General features: G+C 46.7%; 1 protein-coding gene across 1 annotated transcript in view; it reads right to left on the bottom strand.

Moving 5' to 3' along the window:
* Window positions 1-7,662: 7,662 nt before the first annotated feature.
* Window positions 7,663-21,419, bottom strand: part of Otop1 (otopetrin 1) — a 44,105-nt gene continuing 30,348 nt past the window's right edge. The window contains exons 4-6 of the mRNA XM_004669846.2: window positions 15,916-16,046; window positions 11,351-12,279; window positions 7,663-8,223 (exon numbers count right to left, since the gene is read on the bottom strand). Of these exons, the coding sequence (XP_004669903.2) occupies window positions 8,053-8,223; window positions 11,351-12,279; window positions 15,916-16,046 (1,231 nt within the window). The 3' untranslated portion in view covers window positions 7,663-8,052. The remainder of the gene's footprint in view (window positions 8,224-11,350; window positions 12,280-15,915; window positions 16,047-21,419) is intronic.

The following is a 21,419-nucleotide window of genomic DNA, read 5'->3' as shown; positions in this document are numbered from 1 at the left end:
CACCATATCCCCATCCTATTATGCAAGACTTGAGTAGACATCATAGACCACTGTGAAGTCTTAAATGCCATGGCCACTTTGTGTCTGGAAGAGAATACTGTAAGTGCACCACACATTCCTTTTGGCACTTACATGCTTTCTGTCACCACTTCCATAATGGTCCCTGAGCCTTGGAGGGTGTTGTTACCTTTTCATTGCTGGGACAAATACCCAGTGTAAAGCGGCTTGTCGGAGGAAATGGCTTATCTGATAAGGCTCACGGACTGGAGGGGAAGCTGCATGGCGGCTGGAGAAAGCACAGCACGGCAGAGGCTGGCCACCGCCTCTGCAACAGCGCGTGCAACCCCGCAGCGTGGCAGTGAGCTCGCTGACGACGGCAGGCTGGGGGCCAGTGAGCCTCAAGGTTCAACCCCAGCGCGTTCCTCCTTCAACAAAGTTCCACCTCTCCTGTTTCTACCAGATGGGAACAGCATGCAGATCACGTGAGTTTAAGTGGGATCCCGATTCAAACCACCACAGAGGGTGTGATAGAGATCTCAGTGGTGAACACTCAGTTGTCCCTTCTTCTCAGTGAATTTGGTGAGCTTTGATTCACTTCAGTGGTCACAGCCACCTATATTGCAAGGGTACAGGGAGACATTTTCTGCACTAGTATGACCACTGTTAACTTAGCCCTCAGCATGCTCATGAAATGACATTGGACTAGTTGATAAGAAAAGGATTTCAGCAGGGGGATCGAGCCTCGAACTGGGGTCCTTAGGCTTCACAAGCAAGCACTTAACTACTAAGCCATCTCTCCAGCCCTTTCCTGCATTTCTTATACTCCACAATACCAGGTAGGGTGCCAGCTTGTTAATCCAGAAGGAAATAAAGCAGACTTTGAAGAATAGGACACTCCTTTGAACACTCAGACCTCCTCAAAACAGTCTACATTCTTCCTGTTGCCCCAATGCAGGTCAGCTGGCCCAGTCTCAGACATGGGCATAACAGCAAGCTTCTCATACAAACTGCTAGCTCAGTCCAAGCAAAGCTCCTTTTCACCTTCATAAGCCAACTCACAGTCCAGAGTTCTTACTGTATTCAGGCTTTCAACTCTGACCAGAACAGTCCATCAAGCTGTACTTACAGCACTGCAAGGCATCTCTTGGGCCAAGATTTCAAATCCTTCCACATTCCTCTTGAAAATCAGCTCCAAAAGGCCAAAGGCACACAATCAGGTGTCTAGCAGCAACTTGCTCCTTGGTACCACTTTACTGTTGCAGTCAGGTTCACACTGCTGGTAGAAATCACCCAACCAAGAGCAGCTTGTGTGAAAAAAGAAGTTTATTTTGGCTTCCAGGCTCAAGGGTCCACTGGCTGTATGATAGCAGGGGGGAAACGATGGCATGAGCAGAGGGTGAACATCACCCCCTGGCCAACATAAGGTGAACAATAGCAACAGGAGAGGGTGCCAAACACTGGCAAGGGGAAGCTGGCTATAATGCTCATAAGCCCACCCCTAACAATACACTGCCTTCTGGAGGTTTTAATTTCCAAGTCCCATCAGCTTGGAACCTAGCATTCAGTACATTTATGGGGGAAAGCTGAATCAAACCACCACACCAGGCAAAGCTCTTTCTTCCCCTCATAAGTCACACCTCACAGTCCATAGGTCTTACTTCATTCAGATCTTGCAGCTCTGACCAGAATGGTCCATCAAGATGTGTTTAAAGCACTGCAAGGCATATGCTAGGCCAAGGTTTCAAATTCTTCCATATGCCCATCCCCAATAAATCAGTTGCAAACGCCAAAAGTCATACATATAATCAGGATTCTAGCAGCAACAACCCCACCCTAAGTACCAATTCTACTGGTGAAATCAGCTTCTTGTTGCTGTCAGAAAGTACCAGCTTGTGGGAAGAAAGGGTCTATTTTGTCTTACAGCCTTGAGAGGAAGCTTCATGATGGCAGGGAAAACTATGGCATGATCAGAGGCTGGGCATCACCTCTTCCACAGCAGATGGCAAACAGCAGGAAGAGAGTGTACCAAACATTGGCAAGGAGAACCAGCTATAACACCCATAAGCCCACTCCTAATAATACACCTCCTCCAGGAGACTCCTGTTCCCAGTGTGCCATTAGCTGGGGACCTAGCATTCAGAAGATGTGATTTGAAGGGGGACATCTAATTCAAACCAGCACATGGATATGATAGGCTGCCTAAGGAGCCAGAGTTGGAAGTGTCATGCACCTAATGGGCAACAGGACCAGATATTCCACAGGCTGAAAAAGGAATCATGTTTTCTAAGGTATCCTATTCTGTCAAGGGTCTACAGATGTCTGAAGTCTCATGGGCTCACCATGGCTTCATAGGGACGGGGGTACTATGTACTGATGTACTGATAATGTGCTGTGAGTTAAGGGTTACTATGGGAATGAACATGTGACCTTTTTTTTAAAATTAATACTCAGAGGTTAGAAACTTAGGTGCACCTATGCATGGTCATGAGCAACAGAACTAAAATATGCTGGACTGAGTGACCAGTTTGGCACATGGAAAGTGGAAAGAGAAGCAAAGAACGTTCTGGATCATGTTGAAAAAGTCTTGTTTCAACAAGAGACTTAGAAAAAGAGATATAGGAAATGACCTCACTTCCTTCCTTGACTACAGAACAAAGAGAACTTGGAATGTTGGTAGTTAACTGAACATAGCAGTTGTCTACTTAGTAGAAATTACTGAGAGAAAAATGTTTTGTTGTTGTCACTCAGGCGCCAAAATGGAAAGACTGGCACAGGCTTGCAGAGGCTTTGCGCACCCCAGGCCGTGCATCAGTGACAGGTAAGCACTCTCCTCCCAAGGCTCTGCAAGCTTTTCTTTTGAATGTTTTTGAGCACTTATGTCAGAAGAAACTCAAAATAACCATGAGACTTGAGCAGTGTGCCACCATTTCCCTGCCCCGTGATTCCTCTCTTGTCCTTTCCCTGATCATAAGCACAGGTGCCCTAACCAGGAAGGAGACACATTGGGCATGCCTATGCAGCCATAAGTGAAGCCAGGTCTCAAGGCAGAAATCATCCCCTATTGAAAATCTCCAATGATGCTCACTGATGACCAGCCAAACCCGACTCCCTTAGTGTGTGTGTGTGTGTGTGTGTGTGTTTATAATGAAGAGGATGATCTGTGTGGTTGCAGCAGAATGTTTGGGAGTCAGGAGACTGGTGCCATCTATACCTCCATATTTGTCCCTAGGGCTATGTGGGAGGCCAAAGCTCCCTGCCAAATGGCAGAAGAAAACAGTAAGCTAACTGGTTCCAGCCTGTGTGCGGATGACACCACAGACCAGGTATCCATGCATCTCCTCCCAGGTCTCCAGCAAATCTTGTCCTGGATGTGTGTGGGTGTGAGTGTCCAAAGAACTTCAAAAGGAGCATGAGACAAATAAAAAAAAAAAAAAAACCACCTTTGATTACCACAAGTTTTTTGTGTGTAAGATGTCCTTTCTTTTCCTCAACAAGCCAGGTAACCACCAGTGCTCTCCCAGGTCTCCAGTAATTCTTTTCCTGGAAGTGTGAGGGTGTGACTATCCAGGATCCCATGGAATGAGCATGAGACAAGGAGAGGTTTGCTTGCCACCATTTTCCTGTGTGTGAGACTCCTTTCTTGTTTCTGCCCTACATACAGGATGTTTGTGCTGAAGTGTGAAGAATGAAGAGGATTGTCTAGGTAATTCTAGTGCAGCATAAGTCAGGAGACACTGGTACCATTTCCCCTACTGAACTTTACACCTGTATTCCTTCCTAGGGCCATGTGGGATTCAGCAAGGCTCTCTGCCAGCTGGAAGAAGAGCCTAGCCAACAGTATTTTAAAAGCCTCTTGCCGACCATGGTGGTGCACGCCTTTAATCCCAGCACTTGGGAGGCAGAGGTAGGAGGATTGCCGTGAGTTCGAGGCCACCCTGAGACTCCATAGTGAATTCCAGGTGAGCCTGAGCCAGAGTGAGACCCTACCTCGAAAAAAAAAAAAAAAAAAAACCTCTTACAGATGATGCCTCAAACCAGGTAACCAACCAGCCCTTCCCATGTCTCCAACAGTTCTTGTTGTGAATGTGTGTTCATGTGAATGTCCATCACACCTCAGAGTGAGCAGGAGTCAAGCATCAGTTTTCCTCATCACCATTTTTTGAGACTTACATTCTTTTCCCTCCTTATCTACCAATGTTATTGTTTGTGCTTCATTGTGAATACTAAAGAGGATCAACTATACTTGAGGCAGAGTACTGGGAATTAAAGGGATGGTGTGCTACAATGCCCCTGAATAAACGTTCTATCTTTATTCCCCAGAACAGCTATGTGGGTTGTACATAGCTCCTTAACAGTTGGCTGTTTCTAGTGAGTGTCTAGATAACACAATAGGCCATGTAACCAACCTTTCTCCCCACAAAGTCTCCCCCTATTCTTCTCTTGGATGTAAAGGCCCTGGATGCCTCAGACAGAGAAAGAGTCAAAGATCAGTGTATTTCACCTCCATTTCTTTTTGTGTCACACTTTCTAGATTGTCTCTTCATAACTGAGATTTCTAGACTATATGACTTGCAGGCTGAGCAGTATCATTCCATGGGTCCCACAGTGAATAAAAGAAGGTGATGAGTTGAGCACCTGCACTGCCCACTCTCTGCTTCCTGACTGTAGCTGCAATGTGACCAGCAGCCTCACACCCCGGTCACCACCCCTTCCTAGCCATGATGGACTGTGCCCTCAAGCTGTGGGCCAAGCCGTTCTCTTTTAAGTTGCTTCTTGTCAAATATTTTGTCACAACAACTAGGGAAGTGACTAACACAGTGGCTTTCTTCTATTTTTCTCCTGTTTTTATTATGAAATATCCAAGACATATAAAAGTACCAAGGAAAACAGGGCTGCACTGATGGCTTAGAACAAGGGTAAAGGTCATGCAGACCAAAATGCAGAAATACATTTCTGTGCAATGACTGCTGTGCCAACATAAATTAGGACACTTGGTGATGAGCACAAGGACTTGGGAATGAAGATGCTCACACACAGTGCTGCTCAGGACAGTGGCAACAGAAGAAGCCACCTGGATGCACCTACATGTCCCACGTCAAGTAGACAAAGTAGAGAGTCGCATATATCTCCTTGCAATGGGCCTCAAATTCACCCACAATCATATTGCCACAGAGCAGCCAACATTGAGGGAAGTGCTTGGGTCAGCAAGGTGCTGGTGACACACCAATCCTAGGCCACTCCAGACCTCCTGCAGCTGGACTTCCAAGCAGAAGGCCAGGGGTCACAGTGAGCTCCCAAGGCGATTCCTATGCAGGCTAAAGGGTGAGAGCCAAGGCCATGGCAATTGGGAAATAGGTGAGAGGCATGCTAGTGGGTTAAAAGAAAATCAGCAAATTGCATTCAAATTCAGTCCATATCAAATGATCTTGGGGCTGGAGAGATGTTCAGTATATAAAGTACTTGCCCTGCAAGCATGAGAATCTGAGTTCAGATCCCTAGAACCAATGTAAATGCTGGGTGGGTATGGCAGTTCCCCTACAATTCCAGCACTTGGAAGGCAGAGACATGAGGCACCCAGGACAAGCTGGCTAGCTAGACTAGCCAAATTGGTGAGCTCTGAATTCAAATGAGACTTCCCTCAGTCAATGAAGAGGAGAGTGATGGAGATACCCAAAGTCAACCTCTCTCTCTCTCTCTCTCTCTCTCTCTCTCTCACACACACACACACACACATACAACCACATACACCACACACACACATCCTACCACACACACCACACACATACACCACAGATACAACTACACACATATGCCACACACACAACCACTCACACACACGAGTGCCCACACACAACCTACATGCACATGTATATGCAGAACATAAAAACATTGAAAGTCACATTGAGCAGGTATATGTGTGTTTTCTAGCAGGTTTCAGAACCACCAAATTACTACTTGTTGCTCCTGCATCATGGCTTCCCAACCTCAGCGCCATCAACATTTGTGGGGTCCAACGATTCTTTAGGGACAGATTGTCCTGTGTGTTACAGGATGCTAAGCAGGGTCCCTGGACTCTACCACTAAGTGAGCTCAGCACCCCTTGTGACCAAACACTGCCACATAGATAAGACCCCCAGGCTAAAGACCAATGCTTTCCATGGAAGGTATTCGAGATAACATCTCCCTTTGTTTATAGAACATATTCCTGTTTGGGGTTTTTCCCTAAAATAGACAAAGCATTTTAGACATATAAAAAGGAAATTGGTGTTTCTTAATGCCCCATTGCTTGTGCTGTCAAGCACACATGCATGCATGTATGCATGCATATGCATGTGTGCACACACACACACACACAAATGTGTCCATATAGTGAATAAACTAATTTTATTATAATTTCAAAATAGTTATGGAAAGCCATTTGCAAAGACTTTGTTAACAGTATTCATTAGGAAACTTTAAAAATGTTTATAGCCTTTGAGCCTGGCATCTGATTTGAAGCATACAGTCATCCCCACTGTATCCATAGGAACCTGGGAGTTCTTATATAACAAATTATCATACTTGCTTATAACTTAGTCTGCACAAAACTCCAGAATACTTCATATCATCTGTAGGTGACTTGTAATATCTAACTCAATGTAAATGACATGTAAAGAGTTGTCAGACTGTAGTATTTAGGGAATAATGGCAAGAAAAAAATACATGTTCAGTACAGATATTTTCTATCCAAAGTTGGTTGACATGCAGGTGTGGTGTTCACAGACATGAAGGGCCAAGTCTGCCATTATTTTATTTATTTATTTATTTATTTATTTCATTTATTTGAGAGCGACAGATAGAGAGAAAGACAGATAGAGGGAGAGAGAGAGAGAATGGGCGCGCCAGGGCTTCCAGCCTCTGCAAACGAACTCCAGACGCATGCGCCCCCTTGTGCATCTGGCTAACGTGGGACCTGGGGAACTGAGTCTCAAACCGGGGTCCTTAGGCTTCACAGGCAAGCGCTTAACTGCTAAGCCATCTCTCCAGCCCCAAGTCTGCCTTTAAAAGAAATGCATGACAAATATGGTTGATTTTGGCAATGTTACTTATAAAAGCAAAAAGGTGCAAACACTCTAAAAATCAACAATAGGAAAGTAAGTTAGCCCATGGTACATTCCTTTGATAAGCTATCAGATAGCATTAAGTGATCTATACAGTATGTAATAATGTAGTAGAAAAGTTCTGTTGCTTTGCTAAGTGAAAATAAAACTGGATATACAATTGAATGTTAGATTATCACTAGCAGGTACAACAATAAAAAGAATATGTGCAATATCATGGCCAAAAACTGAGAGATACATCAAGAGGTCAAAAACTAGTATTAATAATGACATTGTATAAAATCTTTTCCTGTGTACTCTTTTCAAAGTCCACATTTTCTATAATATACTTGTATACAGGCATAGCAAAAAAACATAATAGTAAAAACTTTAAATACTTTGAAATGATCACACAAAAAGTTGTTCCAAAATTTTACATAAGGATATGTGTTATATTAATCTAGACACAAACATCCATCTAGTTGATTAAATATAACTTTGTTGAAAATTTAAAACACTTAGAAACTAAAATACCAACTAAAATGCATTTGTACTTACAGTCATCAGTTCTAATAAAGAAAAAATAAGTGATTTATGTGCAGTTGATCAGGAAAAGGTGGTGGTATGTAGTTACATAAACAGAAAAGGCTTCTCTCTATAAAAAGTGGGTAATTTGTTCTCAACTTCAGATCACACTCTTCTAAAATCTCAGCTAGAAAGAGATCACAAATAATTTGGATTTTATTAGGATGGGATGACTGACAGTCAAGGAGAGATTTCTGCCACTCTATTCATTTGAGCCATTTGCCTTCAGCCAGAGTGATGGATAATTCCCACCCACAGGAACACAATGGAATAGACAAAAGGCACCCTTGCTTCATTTGTCAGGCAATATTTGCCTGGCCTGGCTCTTCCCAGGTGGTTTCCTGAGCTCCCTTGTTCGTGGCTCCTTCTCCATTCATGTGAATCCAGGCTAAATCTTACAATAGACCTCAAAGAGGGAGGCAGCTGCGTGCATCCGGTAGAAAATAGAAAAGGGCATGGCCAAGTTGACCACAATTATCCAGGGTTCAAAGCCAAAGACAATTTCTTCCAATCCGTTGTCATATTCAGGGCGGCAGCCAAAGGCAGGAGGGATCCAAAGCTGGAAGAGAAGAGGCAGCCTGTGGTTAGCTCCCACATGGACATGTCCCGGGAGGCGCATGGAGTCAAGGCTTCATTCCCAGCTGATGGGGTGAGAGGTGACTGAGCCAATCCATGGCTCCACCTATGGGTGAGTTAGTGCCAGGATGGACTGTCAGCAGGTGAGGCCCCATTGAAGAATTAGGTCGCTGGGGGTCACATTAAAGGTTACATCTTCACCCCAGACCCTTTCTCTTTGCCTCCCTGCCCACCATCAGGGGAGCAGCTTCCCTCTGCTATGCTCTTCCACCACAATATTCTGCCCGCCACAAGCCTAAAGCAATGGAGCCAGCTAACCATGGCTTAAACTTCTACAACTGTTAACCAAAATAAATCCTTCTTCTCCTAAGGTGTTTAATGCAGGCATTCTGTCACAGGGAGAAAAAGCAAACATGTCATCTGTCGGGATGAGTAGCTTCAAAGTCATCTAGGGTCCCTATTCAAATCCCAGGCACTGTGGATGGTGGCTCACAGAGCCTGGGTTGCACCTGTCAGGTCTATGGATAGTGTTCCTTATGTCCATAGCAAACATCAAATCCCTGAGCTTGCATTGAGCCCTCTGCATGCTCCACCTGCCCCTCTTAGCACTCAGACTCAAATGAACCCTTTTCTAACTTGCCCACATCTTCATGTCTGCAGCCCGTGATCAGTCTGGGTGTTCTCATCCATAAGATAAGAATACTAACTTTCTCCAGAGATCCTGTATGAGTAAAAGGGGAAAGAGGGCTAGGTCAATGGCCTTGTGGGTAAAGTGCTTGCCATGGAAGCATGAGGAAGGAACTGAGTTTGGATCTCCAGAGCTCATGTAAAATGCTGGGCCCAGTGATCTATAATCTCAGCACTGGGGAGGCAGAGATAGCAGATACATAGGGATTGCTGGCTAGCTAGTCTAGCCAAATCAGGGAGTTCCAGCTAAGTTCTAGGCTGGGGACCCTATCTCAAAAAATAAGGTAGAGGATAATGGAGGACACCCATCATTGACCTCTGACCTCTACATGTACATGCACACACATGCACAAGCACGAACATACAAGTACACCCAACAAGCATAAACGTGGACATACACTACATATACATACACAGGCAAAAAAGGAGAAATAAGTTGGAAAAACTTAAAGCAAGGGGCTTGGAGATGGCTCAGTGGATAAAATGCTTTCTGGGTAAGTATATGGTCCAGCACCCACAATCGCAGCACCCACATAAATGCTAGGTAGAGATGGTGGCATGCCCATCATTTCCAGCCCTTTGGAGCTGAAGACAGGGTATCTCTACGGCCACCTGGCTAGCTAGACTTGCCCAGTCAGCTAGGGCTCTAGGTTCAACTGAGAGACTCTGCCTCAATAAATGAAGTGGAGAATGATCCAGGAAAACATCCAATGTCATCTCTGGCCTCCATAAACATAAACACATATACACCACATTCATATACACGTCCATAAAAATCCCTTAAAACAATAACCTGTTGTTCTTGTCGCTTATGGAACCTATACACTGGTCCCTTCTCCTCAGCCTTCTCCCTTCCCACTGACCACTCTTGGCTGTCAGTGGTTCCTGTGTGGCCCAAAGCCATTCTATTCTTACTGATGCTTCTGTCCTTTCTGTACCTTAAGGCTATGGCAGGTGGCCTCTAGCATGACCCCGTATCCCAGCTCCTACAGCCAAGCCCTTGAGTGCTACTTCTAACAAAAGCTGGAAGTCACTTCCAGGAGTAAGTGACAAAAGGACCTGCTATTCGTCTCCCACTTCTCTTGCAACAGAGAAAGGTCGGGTCCTAGTCTGCCTTTATGGAGAGGTTGCAGAGTGAGGAATCCAGGCAAGTCCCAAGCCAACAACAGCAAGGAACTTAGTCAGTCTTTCATCCACTAAGCTTCAAGGGCTGCCACCTGTACACCACCACACGTGTGGGGTTGGAAGCAGATCCCCAAGGAATGAAGTCTTGGGAGGCATGCAGCACTGGCTGACAGCTTGCAGCTTGAAAGGGCACAGAGCAGAAAGCCAGCTACACCACCCTGCAATTTACCACCTGGAGAACTGACAATATAATAACTGCTTGTGGTTTTAAGTTGCTGTGTCTGGGAATTATTTCTTACACAGCAGTAGGTGACTGATGCACACAGAACCCTCCCTGATGTACATCTATCCCACTTTCAGCTCTGGGACTCAGAGAGGACCTCACTCTACCACATCAGCCCTTGTTCCCACTAACTTCCCCTTGGCTGACTCCCCCTTTGCTCAGATTCTTCTTCATGCGTGTGACCCACCCTTGGGACTGTCACTCAGGTCCTGATCATGAATGCCAACTCTGACTTCCCCCTAAGCCTCTTTGTAGGCCATTCTCAAGAACTCCAGGGGCATATTTCCTACTGGCCACTTGACTGTCCAGAACACATCTTAAACCCAACCTGCCTTCCCCATTTTCCTCCTCTTAGGTATTCCCTCCAAACCTTGGGTGTAACATTTTCCCTGTCCCTCTCACAGCATCATCCTCTACCCTACCCCTCAGTGAGTCTCCACTTTACCTCCAAAGACATGCCCTTGGTTCCTCTGGCTTCACCAGATCACTGCAGAAGCCACCAGCTACCTCCCTGTTGCTAGTCTAGCCCCTAAGCCTATTCCCCACTCAGCGGCCAGAGACTGCTCATGTTTTTGCAGGTGTATGTAGGTGGTGTGCATGCATGTGTATGCACATGTTCACATGTGTGCACATGCACATGCACATGCTGGATGTGTGGGTGGAAGCCAGAGGTTGACTTCAGGTGCCTTCCTCAGTCACTCTACTGTTTGTTTTGAGATAGGCTCTCTCTCTGAACTTAGAGCTCACCCATTTGGCTATACAAGCTACCAGCTACCAGGGATCCTCCTGTCTCCACTTCCCCAGAACTGTGGTTGTGAACATACATCACTGCACCAACTTTTATGTAAGTGCTGGTGATCCTCATGTTTGCATATAAGCACTTCACCCATTGAGCAATCTACCCAAGGCCCAGATGTATTTTTATCACAAGCTGCCCTCCTTATTGAAACTAGGAGAGGAAAATCTACTAATTCATTTAAAAGAGTAATGATAGTAACAGCTTGATGTGAATTACCGAAATGTTGCAGAGGAACAGAAAGGCTGTAATATTCCTGAGAACTTTCCTCTTGGCATTACCCTGCAGGAAGCAAGGAAGGCGGCCTAGGCCCCTGGCCCCTTCCCAGCCAGCCTCCTGGTCTTCTTGGCCACAGCCTTGTTGTAGACACATATTCCCATTGATGACAGGTGGCCCATCCCCACCCCTGGAATCCATGTCCCCAGCAACCCCTTGGCTCCCCAGGCAGGAAGCAGCCAGTACAGCAACCTCCCCACTGCAGACGGTGACCACCCTCAAAGTGCGGATGTCCTCAGGGATCCCTTCCGGCTCGCGGTGAACAGACTCAATGATGAAGAGGTTCTGGACGTACTTCTCCACAATGACCAGGAATGAGTAGGGTAGGTTGTACCAAGTGTAGGACGGCCGAGTCTCAGCACAGGCAATGGCCAAGATGGAGCCCCAGGAGAGGAGCCAGGAGCCTGAGGCTGTGGCCACCAAGAGGTCGGCATCCAGTTTGCGGGCTGGGTTTTTAGATTCATCCAACGACTTTTCGTCATCCCTGTAGATCCAGCTTCCCACTAGCCCAGCGGCCCCCATAAGCAGCAGCAGGGTGATGGCATACAGATAGAACATGATGAGGGCTGACTCACTCTTGGACTTGGAGCGCCCAATGTGGATCAAATACACAGCCACTACTGCTATGGTGGCGGCCAGCGCGGTCAGACCCAGCGTGGAACCCACCAGAACCCCATCGAGCCTGCACTGCATCTTTGGCCTCCGCGTGCTGTCCACTCTGCGCCCGATGTTCTTCCAGAGCACGTAAAGCATGGTGGAGGCCAGAATCTGGTACTCGATGTTGAAGGGGTACAGGTAATAGATCCCGTGGGAGATGGCTGAGCAGAGGGCCTGCGGCGTACAGTTACACTGTGGCGTGTGGTCATCCAGAGCTAGGGCGACAGGCAGAGCACAGGGGACAGTGTCAGCACAGGTGACCATAAGGCCAACAAAAAATATGGAAATCAGTTTGCTGTGAATTTAAGCTTGAACATGTCCACCTGGCCAGAAGCTCATAACAGGCATATGACTGTGTTGAATGCCATGGTTAAATTGTCATATCAGGACAGCCAAGAATCCCCCAGTTCCCCACAAAGAGTAAGAATGACATCACTGGTATTCTGTCCTTATGTAAAGTACTGTGCCATCATTATAAATGGTACTGTAGAGATTCACTAGTTACCATATAAAGATGGTCTCCAAGTCCATCTTTAGGTGGTTGGTTCAGGAATTGAACCAAGGCCAACAGGCTTTGCAAACAAGTGCCTTTAACTTCTGAGCCATCTTTCCAGCCCCTCAAGGTCCTTTTGAACCACAAAAGCAGGTTGCTAAAAAGGACAGACACTATGACTATATTTGTGTAAGGAGATGGCAGCTAGATATGTAGGTAGGCAGAGGAAAGACCTGGAAGGACATGAACTGGAATGTTAGCAATGGTTCTTTCTAGGTGGAAAATGACAGGGGTTTGTATTTTCTGCATTTTGTTTCCCAGTGCTACCCACATTTCCTCTGCAAATAAGATTTGTGTGTGTTCTGTATCTATGCCTCTGTGTGGGGGAGGATGGGTACACCAAGGCCTCTTGCAACTGCAAGCAAACACCAGATGCTGGTGCCACCTTTTGTTGTTCATTTATTTATTTATTTATTTGAGAGTGACAGAGAGAGAAAGAGGCAGAGAGAGAGAATGGGAGCGCCAGGGCTTCCAGCCACTGCAAACAAACTCCAGATGCCTGCGCCCCCTTGTGCATCTGGCTAATCTGGGTCCTGGAGAACTGAGCCTCGAACCGGGGTCCTTAGGCTTCACAGGCAAGCGCTTAACCGCTAAGCCGTTTCTCCAGCCCTGGTGCCACCTTTTGTATCCTGTATGTGTGGGTGGGCTGGGAATTGAACCTGGGACATCAAGCTTTGTAAGCAAGTGCTCTGAACTGCTGAACCATCTTCCTAGGCCCTCATGTGTATGATTTTAAAATTAAAACATTTCTGTGTTCCATGGAAAGCTCCCTCTGATTTCCTCTGAGTGCTGCAATGCCAGCCAGCCTGGCCACAACCCCCACCAGCAAGAGGGCCGGCCAGCTGTTCTGCAGGGCTGCGGCCAAAGCTGCCTCACATGGGAAGGACGGTGCCAATAACTAACTGCTGGGGAACGAAGGCCTTAAAGATGGTACAGATGGACTCTGGCCACAGGTCCAACTACTCTACTAGTTGAGTAAGTTTTTAGATTACTCTAAAGTGTTAAGGGAAAAGTGTTCCCTGACATATACGGAAGGAGCGCACCTGTAATCCCAGCACATGGAAAGCTGAGGCATGAGAACTGTCATGAGTTCAAGGCCAAACTGAGCTATATAGCTAGACTCTGTCTCAAAATTAATTCAATAAAATAAAATTTTAGATGAAATTATGGGGGGAACAGGTCAATGCCATTGTGGAAATTGTATGTGAACTCTGCTACAGCCCTATGAAAGAGCAGCAGGAGGCCTGACTAACAAGCACGAGAGGTGATACACATGCTATTTCCTGTGGGCGAACCATTGCACAGTGTACACATGTATGTCCACATACACAGGATGTAGATGATGGATATATGGTATTTTTGTCAATTAAAACAATTAAATTAAAAGGCAAGATGGTGGGAAAGGATTATGATTACGGTGTATTGTCTGTATGTAGGAGATTGTCAAGCTACAAAAAGTATAAACTTTGTCTAAAGATGTGTTTCAGTGGGGCTGGATATAAGGCTTAGCAGTTAAGGCTTTTGCCTGCAAAGCCAGGGGATCCTGGTTCAATTCTCCAGGACCCACAGAAGCTAGATGCACAAAGGGGTGTATGCATCTGGAGTTTGTTTACAGTGGCTGGAGGCCCTGGTGTGCTCTCTCTTTCTCACTTTCTCTCTGTGTGTGCTTCTTTCTCCCTCTCAAATGAAAAAATAAATAAGTTTAAAAAAAAGATGTGTTTCAGTGATCTAGAAAAGTAAGCATGTTGCATAGTAGAAAAAGTAAGACCAAGGCTGGAGATATGACACTGCATTTGCCTAACATGTTCAAGGCCCTGGATTCAATCTCCAGTACAGACCAGGGCTAGAAGGATGGCTTAGCTGTTAAGACACTAACCTGCAAAGCTAAAGGACCCAGGTTTGATTCCCCAGGACCCATGTAAGCCAGATGCACAAGGTGGTGCACACTTCTGGAGTTCGTTTGCAATGGCTGAAGGTCCTGGAGTGCCTATTCTCTCCTCTCTCTCTCTCTCTAATATAAATAAAACGTAAAAAAAAAATTAAAAATAATAAGTAAGACCAAACTATATATCTAGTATTTCTAGATGTGTGTGTGTGTGTGTGTGTGTGTGTGTGTGTGTGTGCACTATGTGTGGTGTATGCCCTGAACACAGGTACAGAGTCAAGAGGAAGACATTAGTGTTCTCTATCACTCTGCCTTATTTCCCAGAGGCAGTCTCTTACTGAATTTGGAGCATCTCCTTTTTCAGCAATGCTGGCTGACCAGAGCCCCCAAAAATCTGTCTCTTATCTTCCCTCCCCAGCACATTGAGATTACAGGGATGCATAGTCACGTCCAACTTTTTACATGTGTGCTGGGGAACTCAGGTTCTCATGAAAGCCCATCTCCCAAGCCCTCAGAATTTTTTTTTATTTGTTTGTGAGAGACAGAAAGAAAGAGGCAGATACAGAGAAAGAAAGATAAAATTAATAAAAATAAAATATTTTAATTAAAGAAAAGTTTGCTTTGGTTATTCTTATCACTGCTGCAATTTCCTAGGACACAGAGTCCTTCCCAAGACAGGGCTACAAAAGTAGCGTGTGCCCTGCTCTTGTGTCCTCACCTCACCTTGAAAAGTAGGTGTAGTTACTCACCCTGGGCTGCCCACTCCCTCACAGCGGGTTCCAGCCAGAAGGGAACTTTGAAAGTACATGGCTCTGCTTATTCTCACTTTACAGAGGAAAGGCCGGCTGGCCAGAGCAGTTGAATGCTTTCCAAAGGCCACACAGCTGTCACGTGATAAGAAGAACCAAGCCTGCCCACTTCCCACTCCACTGCACTGCCCTCTTCTCAGGCAGCCCCCACATGCTCTAGAGCTCCCAGAAAAGATGTGAGAATTAACCCTTCAGGCTCCTGAGCAGGAACTAGGGAAAATAAAGACACACTAAAACAATGAGCTAAATATAGTTAGATAAAAGCCTCAATAAACTGCAGCCTACTGAGCCCAGCAGCCAGCAGGCAACCTGGGGACGTTTGAAGAACGTCAGAAGAAAGATCTGCTGAGAGAGGCTTAATTAAAATGCCAACAGAGACAACCACCTGTGACCCGGGGATGTCAAGGGCGGAGTTCTCCAGCCACCTGGGCGTGAGACATGGTCCAAATGATAACCCTGGGCCTCTATGTCTCCCAACCAGCTAGGAAGAAGCCTATAATCATGCCCCTGGCGCCACTGGGGGAGGCAGGAGGAGGGCCTGGGGTGGCGGGCCTGTCTGCTGAGGGCCGGCTGGGGCCAGCGCAGTCCGGGCGGCGGCCCTCACCTGTGCTGATGTTGCCGAAGCCCAGCGTGACAAGCCGCTCCTTGTGCTCATTCAGCTGGTGCTTGGACTCGTTCAGGACGCTGTTGGCCCACAGCAGCAGGTTCGTGAACACTGAGTGGATCCCCCCGAACCTGGAAAGTACACGTGATGCTCTTGAGTGGCCCTGGGACAGTGCCAACCCCCACATGTGTCCAGGTCCACACATGTACACACGAACGTGTACCCACACACGTCGGCTCCTCCTTCGGCTGTGGCTCTGGCTCTGAGGGAGGCTAGCTGGCTGGGAGCTACAGCTCCATGGCCCTTGCCACCCACAGCCTCTGGCATCTGGCCTGCAGCTTGAACTTGCCAGTCCTCTGCTCATTGTCTGTGGGGCATCAAAGATGCTGTGCTTTGGAAGCGAGGCAACAAGATCACTAACAGCCACCAAGCACACCTATGCTCAACCCTGTCTCCAGAAGGGAAGCAGGAGAGAACAGAGGCACAATGAAAGGACCACAGTGGGCATGCAGATTGCCGGCACACACACCAACTGACCAACCCAACAATCACTATTCACCCTTTGCTTTCTCCCAACCTAGAAAAACACACAGTGCCCATTCACACTTGCTGAGGGCTTCCCTTACAACTGGGCTTGGTTAATCTGGACAGTGGGGTGTAAGATGCAATTTATTGGGAATTACTGAAAACTTTTTTGTTTTTGTGATGAAAGAGATAAGAATGAAAAAACACATTTATGGTTCCTTTACTTCCTTTATCCTTGTTTCGAAGTCTTGAATGGAGACAGGAAGGCTAAGGTGTGGCAGTAGTCATATGACCAACATAGGATGAAGTGTCAACTCCCTAAAATGGTAGTGAAAACCTTAGAAAAGGACCACACTAGGGTGATACCGTTGAGTTTCTGGGGTCCCACCTAGGTTCAGAATTCACCATAGTCACACCAGGTAAGTAGCCACAGTGGAGTACGAAGAGCGTGACTCGCAAGTCATGCCCTTGCCTCTGTTGCCTCCTCAGGAAGAAGGTCCAATAGGGACAAAGAGGAAGGCGGACTCCAGGGAACAGAGGAGAGATGGAAAAGGGGACATGGTCCCTAAACGTGCTCTGTCTACTGTAAATGCCCCACAAAGACATGTCCCTCCAGGAATAGGATAGACATGGCACCAGGTGACTTGACTCCTGAACACTTCCTGTGGGTCCAGTTAGTCACTGCAAGCCAGGGCCCAGGGCCCAGAGGGATACGCACACATGCCCGGCCCTACACCAACAGCCACTTGTCCGTTATCCACTTACAGGAAAACTGGTACAACTGTGTCCTCCATGGAGCCTGTTTCTCCCCTGAGTTTCCACCCCAGGCTTCCCAGAAGCCACTGCAGACAGAGCCTTCCTGCTTGACTCAGCTGTCATTGATAGGTACAGAGCAACCAGACACCAGTGTAGAAGGAAGCCCGTGGCAGTATCTCTGAGCCTGTGTCTGCCCACCTGCCTGGCCATCTGTGCTCCCCTTATTGCTATAGCTCATGGCCAGCATCCCTAGGGTGCCCGAGGGTAGCATTCTATAAAGGCTTTGACAAACACAATACTGTCACATCATCTCGGCCAGATGGCTATTCTTCTGTAATAGTACACACAGCTGCCCTTCTGCCTCTCCTTTTCCTGCTCCACTTGGCACTGTCTGGTCCTGAACCCACCACAGAGGTGGCACCAGAGCTACTCAGAGCCACACTGTTTGGCTTTGCATGTACCCTGAGAGCCACGGCCTCTCATGGGCCTGATTTGGGAAAGTCCTGCAAGGTGAATTCCTCACAAGCTTTAGATTTTAGATTTTGACTTCTCCAGAAAAAGTGAGAGATGTGGTCATCCCACGCATGAGTGGTGATTAAAGCTAGTGCTGACTTTTGGGGTGCTCCTGTAGGAGGCCCTGGCCTCTTAGCTGCCCCGACTCCATTGCCTCCCGTTGCTATCCTGGCAGTTCCTACCTGTCCCTGCAGACATCTGACCTTGCCTCCTGCCTGCACTTGCTGGCATCACTCCATATGCCTGGTGTCTTCCCCACACTTGGAGCCTGTACACCCACACCAGGGTGATAAGGAGGCTCCCATGAGCCATTTCTGTCTCTATCAGTGTTTCTGTGATGCCTTAGAGATTCCCCTTGTCTCTCAGCTGCCTAACTAAAGAGATGGTCAGAAACCAGCAATGGCATTCTTGGCCCAGCAGAAATCTTGCAACAGCTGACAATGGGGATGGCAGAATGGTAGCTCCAGAGATAGAAGAAAACAAGTGCAGGTGGATTGCAAATTCAGAAATCTCCAGGCCTAGGCAGTCTTCCAAGAAAACAACAGGGAGTCGGGGGACAATAGCAACTGAGGGACCAGTCTCCTTACAGGAGCACCCCAAATTCATCTCTTCCTTAGTCAGCACGTGTGTTTGATATGGTCACATCTTCCACTTTTTCTAAAGAAGTCAAAACCTAAAACCTAGGGCAGGAGAGATGGCTTAGTGGTTAAGCACTTACCTGTGAAGCCTAAGGACCCCGGTTCAAGGCTCGATTCCCCAGGACCCACCTCAGCCAGATGTACAAGGGGGCGCACACATCTGGAGTTCATTTGCAGCAGCTAGAAGCCCTCACGTGCCCACTCTCCTCTCTCTCTCTGCCTCTTTCTCTCTCTGTCTGTCACTCTCAACTAAATAAATAAAAATAAACAAAAAAAATTTTTAAAAATATAAAACCTAAAGGTGCTGAGGTTTGACTTGCAAGCAAAACAGACCAAAGGAAGCCACTGCCACAGCCAGCCCAGAGCCCTCACTCTCCAATGTAGTGAAGGGACACGTTATCTTTAGTGTTACCAGAAAGGCCAAAGCAGAGACAAGTCCCCCTTTCACTCAGAGGGCAGGTGAAAGGTATCAGCAAGTGGCCCATAGCAGTGCTGCCCAGGAAAATGTGCTATAGGACACAGATGGGAGCTATGGGTAGAATTTTAAGATTCCTCTGGCTACATCAAACAATAGCAAAAAAGTATTGCTGAAGACTCCACATGCTAGAGCTGTAAGGTGAAATCTTGTTGGAGCTGAACTGAAAACCTCCTCCCTATAGACCAGCTGACAGCAAGCTGGAAAAAGCTATGCTGCATGCAGTTCCATGGGTGAGAGAAAAGTCACCGGTGGGGATAAACAACAGTGGACACTGCAAGCCTTAAGTTTGGTCAGCCAGGCCAAAAGAGCCAATGAGGGCATTAGTGGCATGTCTGTTATGAGGGAAATCAATTGCTCTCTAATTGAACTGGAGGCCCACTCCATGGGAGGGAATACATGCCTGATACTAAAAACCTATGACAGGGGAAGTCATGAGCCCTAGGGGTGTAACGCCTGCTGGTGTCTGGCTAAATGCATACATTGTGCTCACCAAACTGCCCGGTAACCACTTTTCTTAATGTCCATACCTATATATTAATGCTGCTCTCACTTTGGTTAGAGAAGCTTCTCTTTTCAGATAGCAGTGACCTCTGGGATGACTCAAAAGGCTCAGCACTGAAATATCTCTATCACACCTTCCAAGACTCAGGTTCCATTGCGGAAGAAATGATGGGAAGAATATAAGAGCCAAAGGAAGGCTAGGACTCCTTACATTCACTTCCAGACACAAAATGGCCTGGACATCCATGACCTCACAGTGCCTGTCACTACCTACACAAGACTAGTATAATAGGAGGAAAAGATGATGTCATCAAAATAAAAGAGAGACTAATTAAGATGAGATGATGAGAATGGAATTGTGAAAGGGAAAGTGAGAAGGGAAGGAATTATCATGGTTTATTGTCTATAATATGACAGTTGTTAATAATAAAAAATAAAAATTTAAAAAAAGAAAAATAGCAAAAAGGAATGATCAGGGCTAGAGAGGTGACTCAGCAGTTTAAAGCGCACTTGCTTGCAAGCCTGCTGACCCAAGTCCAGTCCTTCTTAGCACCCATATAAAGCCACACACAGAGCAAAACATGCATATCTAATCCTAGCATACCTACAGCCACGGGAGGTAGAGCCGGGCTATCCAGACGCTCATAAACAGCAGCAACAAGACGGACCTTGTCTGACAGATTGGCTAGAAGGGGAGGAAAGACCTCTGATCTCTGTATGCATGCCGTGGCACAAGGGCATCCATACACATACACACACACACACAAATAAAATTTTTGAAAGGTGTAAGAACATGATTTGATATTTCCTGTTGATGTCACTGATATCATGGTACTATGACACTATCTAATCAGTACCAAGAAATAGAGCCATGACCATTCCTGCTGTTTTCCTTCTGGCCTCTGAAATCTGAGTATATGTGACAGTCCCAGCCACAGCAGGCTGGCTCAGCCACAGTTCAGTCCTCCATGGATGGTGGCTGCTCCCTGGTGATACCTCCCACCACAGAGTCAGGCCCAAGAGTGGCTCTACCTAGGGGACCTGGACCAGATAACTTGAGGTTATGATTACACAGGCCGCTGAAGCAAAGGTGGAGGTGGCAGCTGCACACCTCACAGCAACAGAAGCCTCCATGGGTGCTAGCAGTGACCACCTAACCTGGGCTATCGTCGTCATTTCACTGAGACTTAGTGTCTTTATCTACTAAATGGGGATCATGTCCATATCTATCACCTCTAAATGGCAGGGCTGTTGAGAGACAATGAAGGTGACAGTGACACATTAAGAAAAGTGCTTTATAAATGGGAACATTAATCAAGTCAGCCTGGATTCCTGACTGCCAGCAAGGTGCTCCACATACTTTCTGAAAACTCTCTGTCCTATTCCAAGAGTTTCATACCTAGAAAATAATTAGAATGTTCAAAGATAGTTTTAACTGAAGATGTTCACTGCAGCAACAATTCACAACCATAACAATTTTCAGGCAAATTAAATGTCTAACAGTAGGTGTTAAGGACTGAATTATGTCCCTGCCACACTCTTGACACCCTGATCCCAGTTGTTACTGTACTTGGAAACAAGGGAGGACACTAGGTTAAATGAGGCCTTGAGGGTGGCCCTAACCTCACAGGGCTGGTGTCTCCAAAAGAGGAAGAAGGGACAGGAGATGGCTCAGTGGGTAGAGTGCTTGCTGCACAAGTCAGAGTAGCTGCTTCAGATCACCAGAGCCCACATCAAAGCCATGCCTGTGGCATGAAGGCAGGTAGAGATGGGAGAGCATGCAGAAGGGTGCCTGGCAAATATAGAAGTAAACCACGAGAGAACTTATCTCAGAAACAAAGTGGAAAGTGAAGACTGACATCAGAAGTTATTTTCTGATCACTACACATGTACACTACACGTGTGCACATGTGCACACACACACATCAAAAGAAAGAGGAAGAGATGCCAATGCTGTCTTCTCATCTTCTTCTCATGGGGTCCTCATTCTCAGTACCCTTGGAGGACCAATCAGCTCCCAAAGCCCACATCCAAACATCTTCACACACTAGGGTCAGGGTGACAACAGTGAGTTTGGAGTTACAAACACACCA

This window comes from Jaculus jaculus, chromosome 14 (assembly GCF_020740685.1).
Source record: "Jaculus jaculus isolate mJacJac1 chromosome 14, mJacJac1.mat.Y.cur, whole genome shotgun sequence".
Taxonomy (NCBI): domain Eukaryota; kingdom Metazoa; phylum Chordata; class Mammalia; order Rodentia; family Dipodidae; genus Jaculus; species Jaculus jaculus.
The sequence above is the reverse complement of the archived record's forward strand: the minus strand, read 5'-3'. Positions and strand labels throughout refer to the sequence as shown.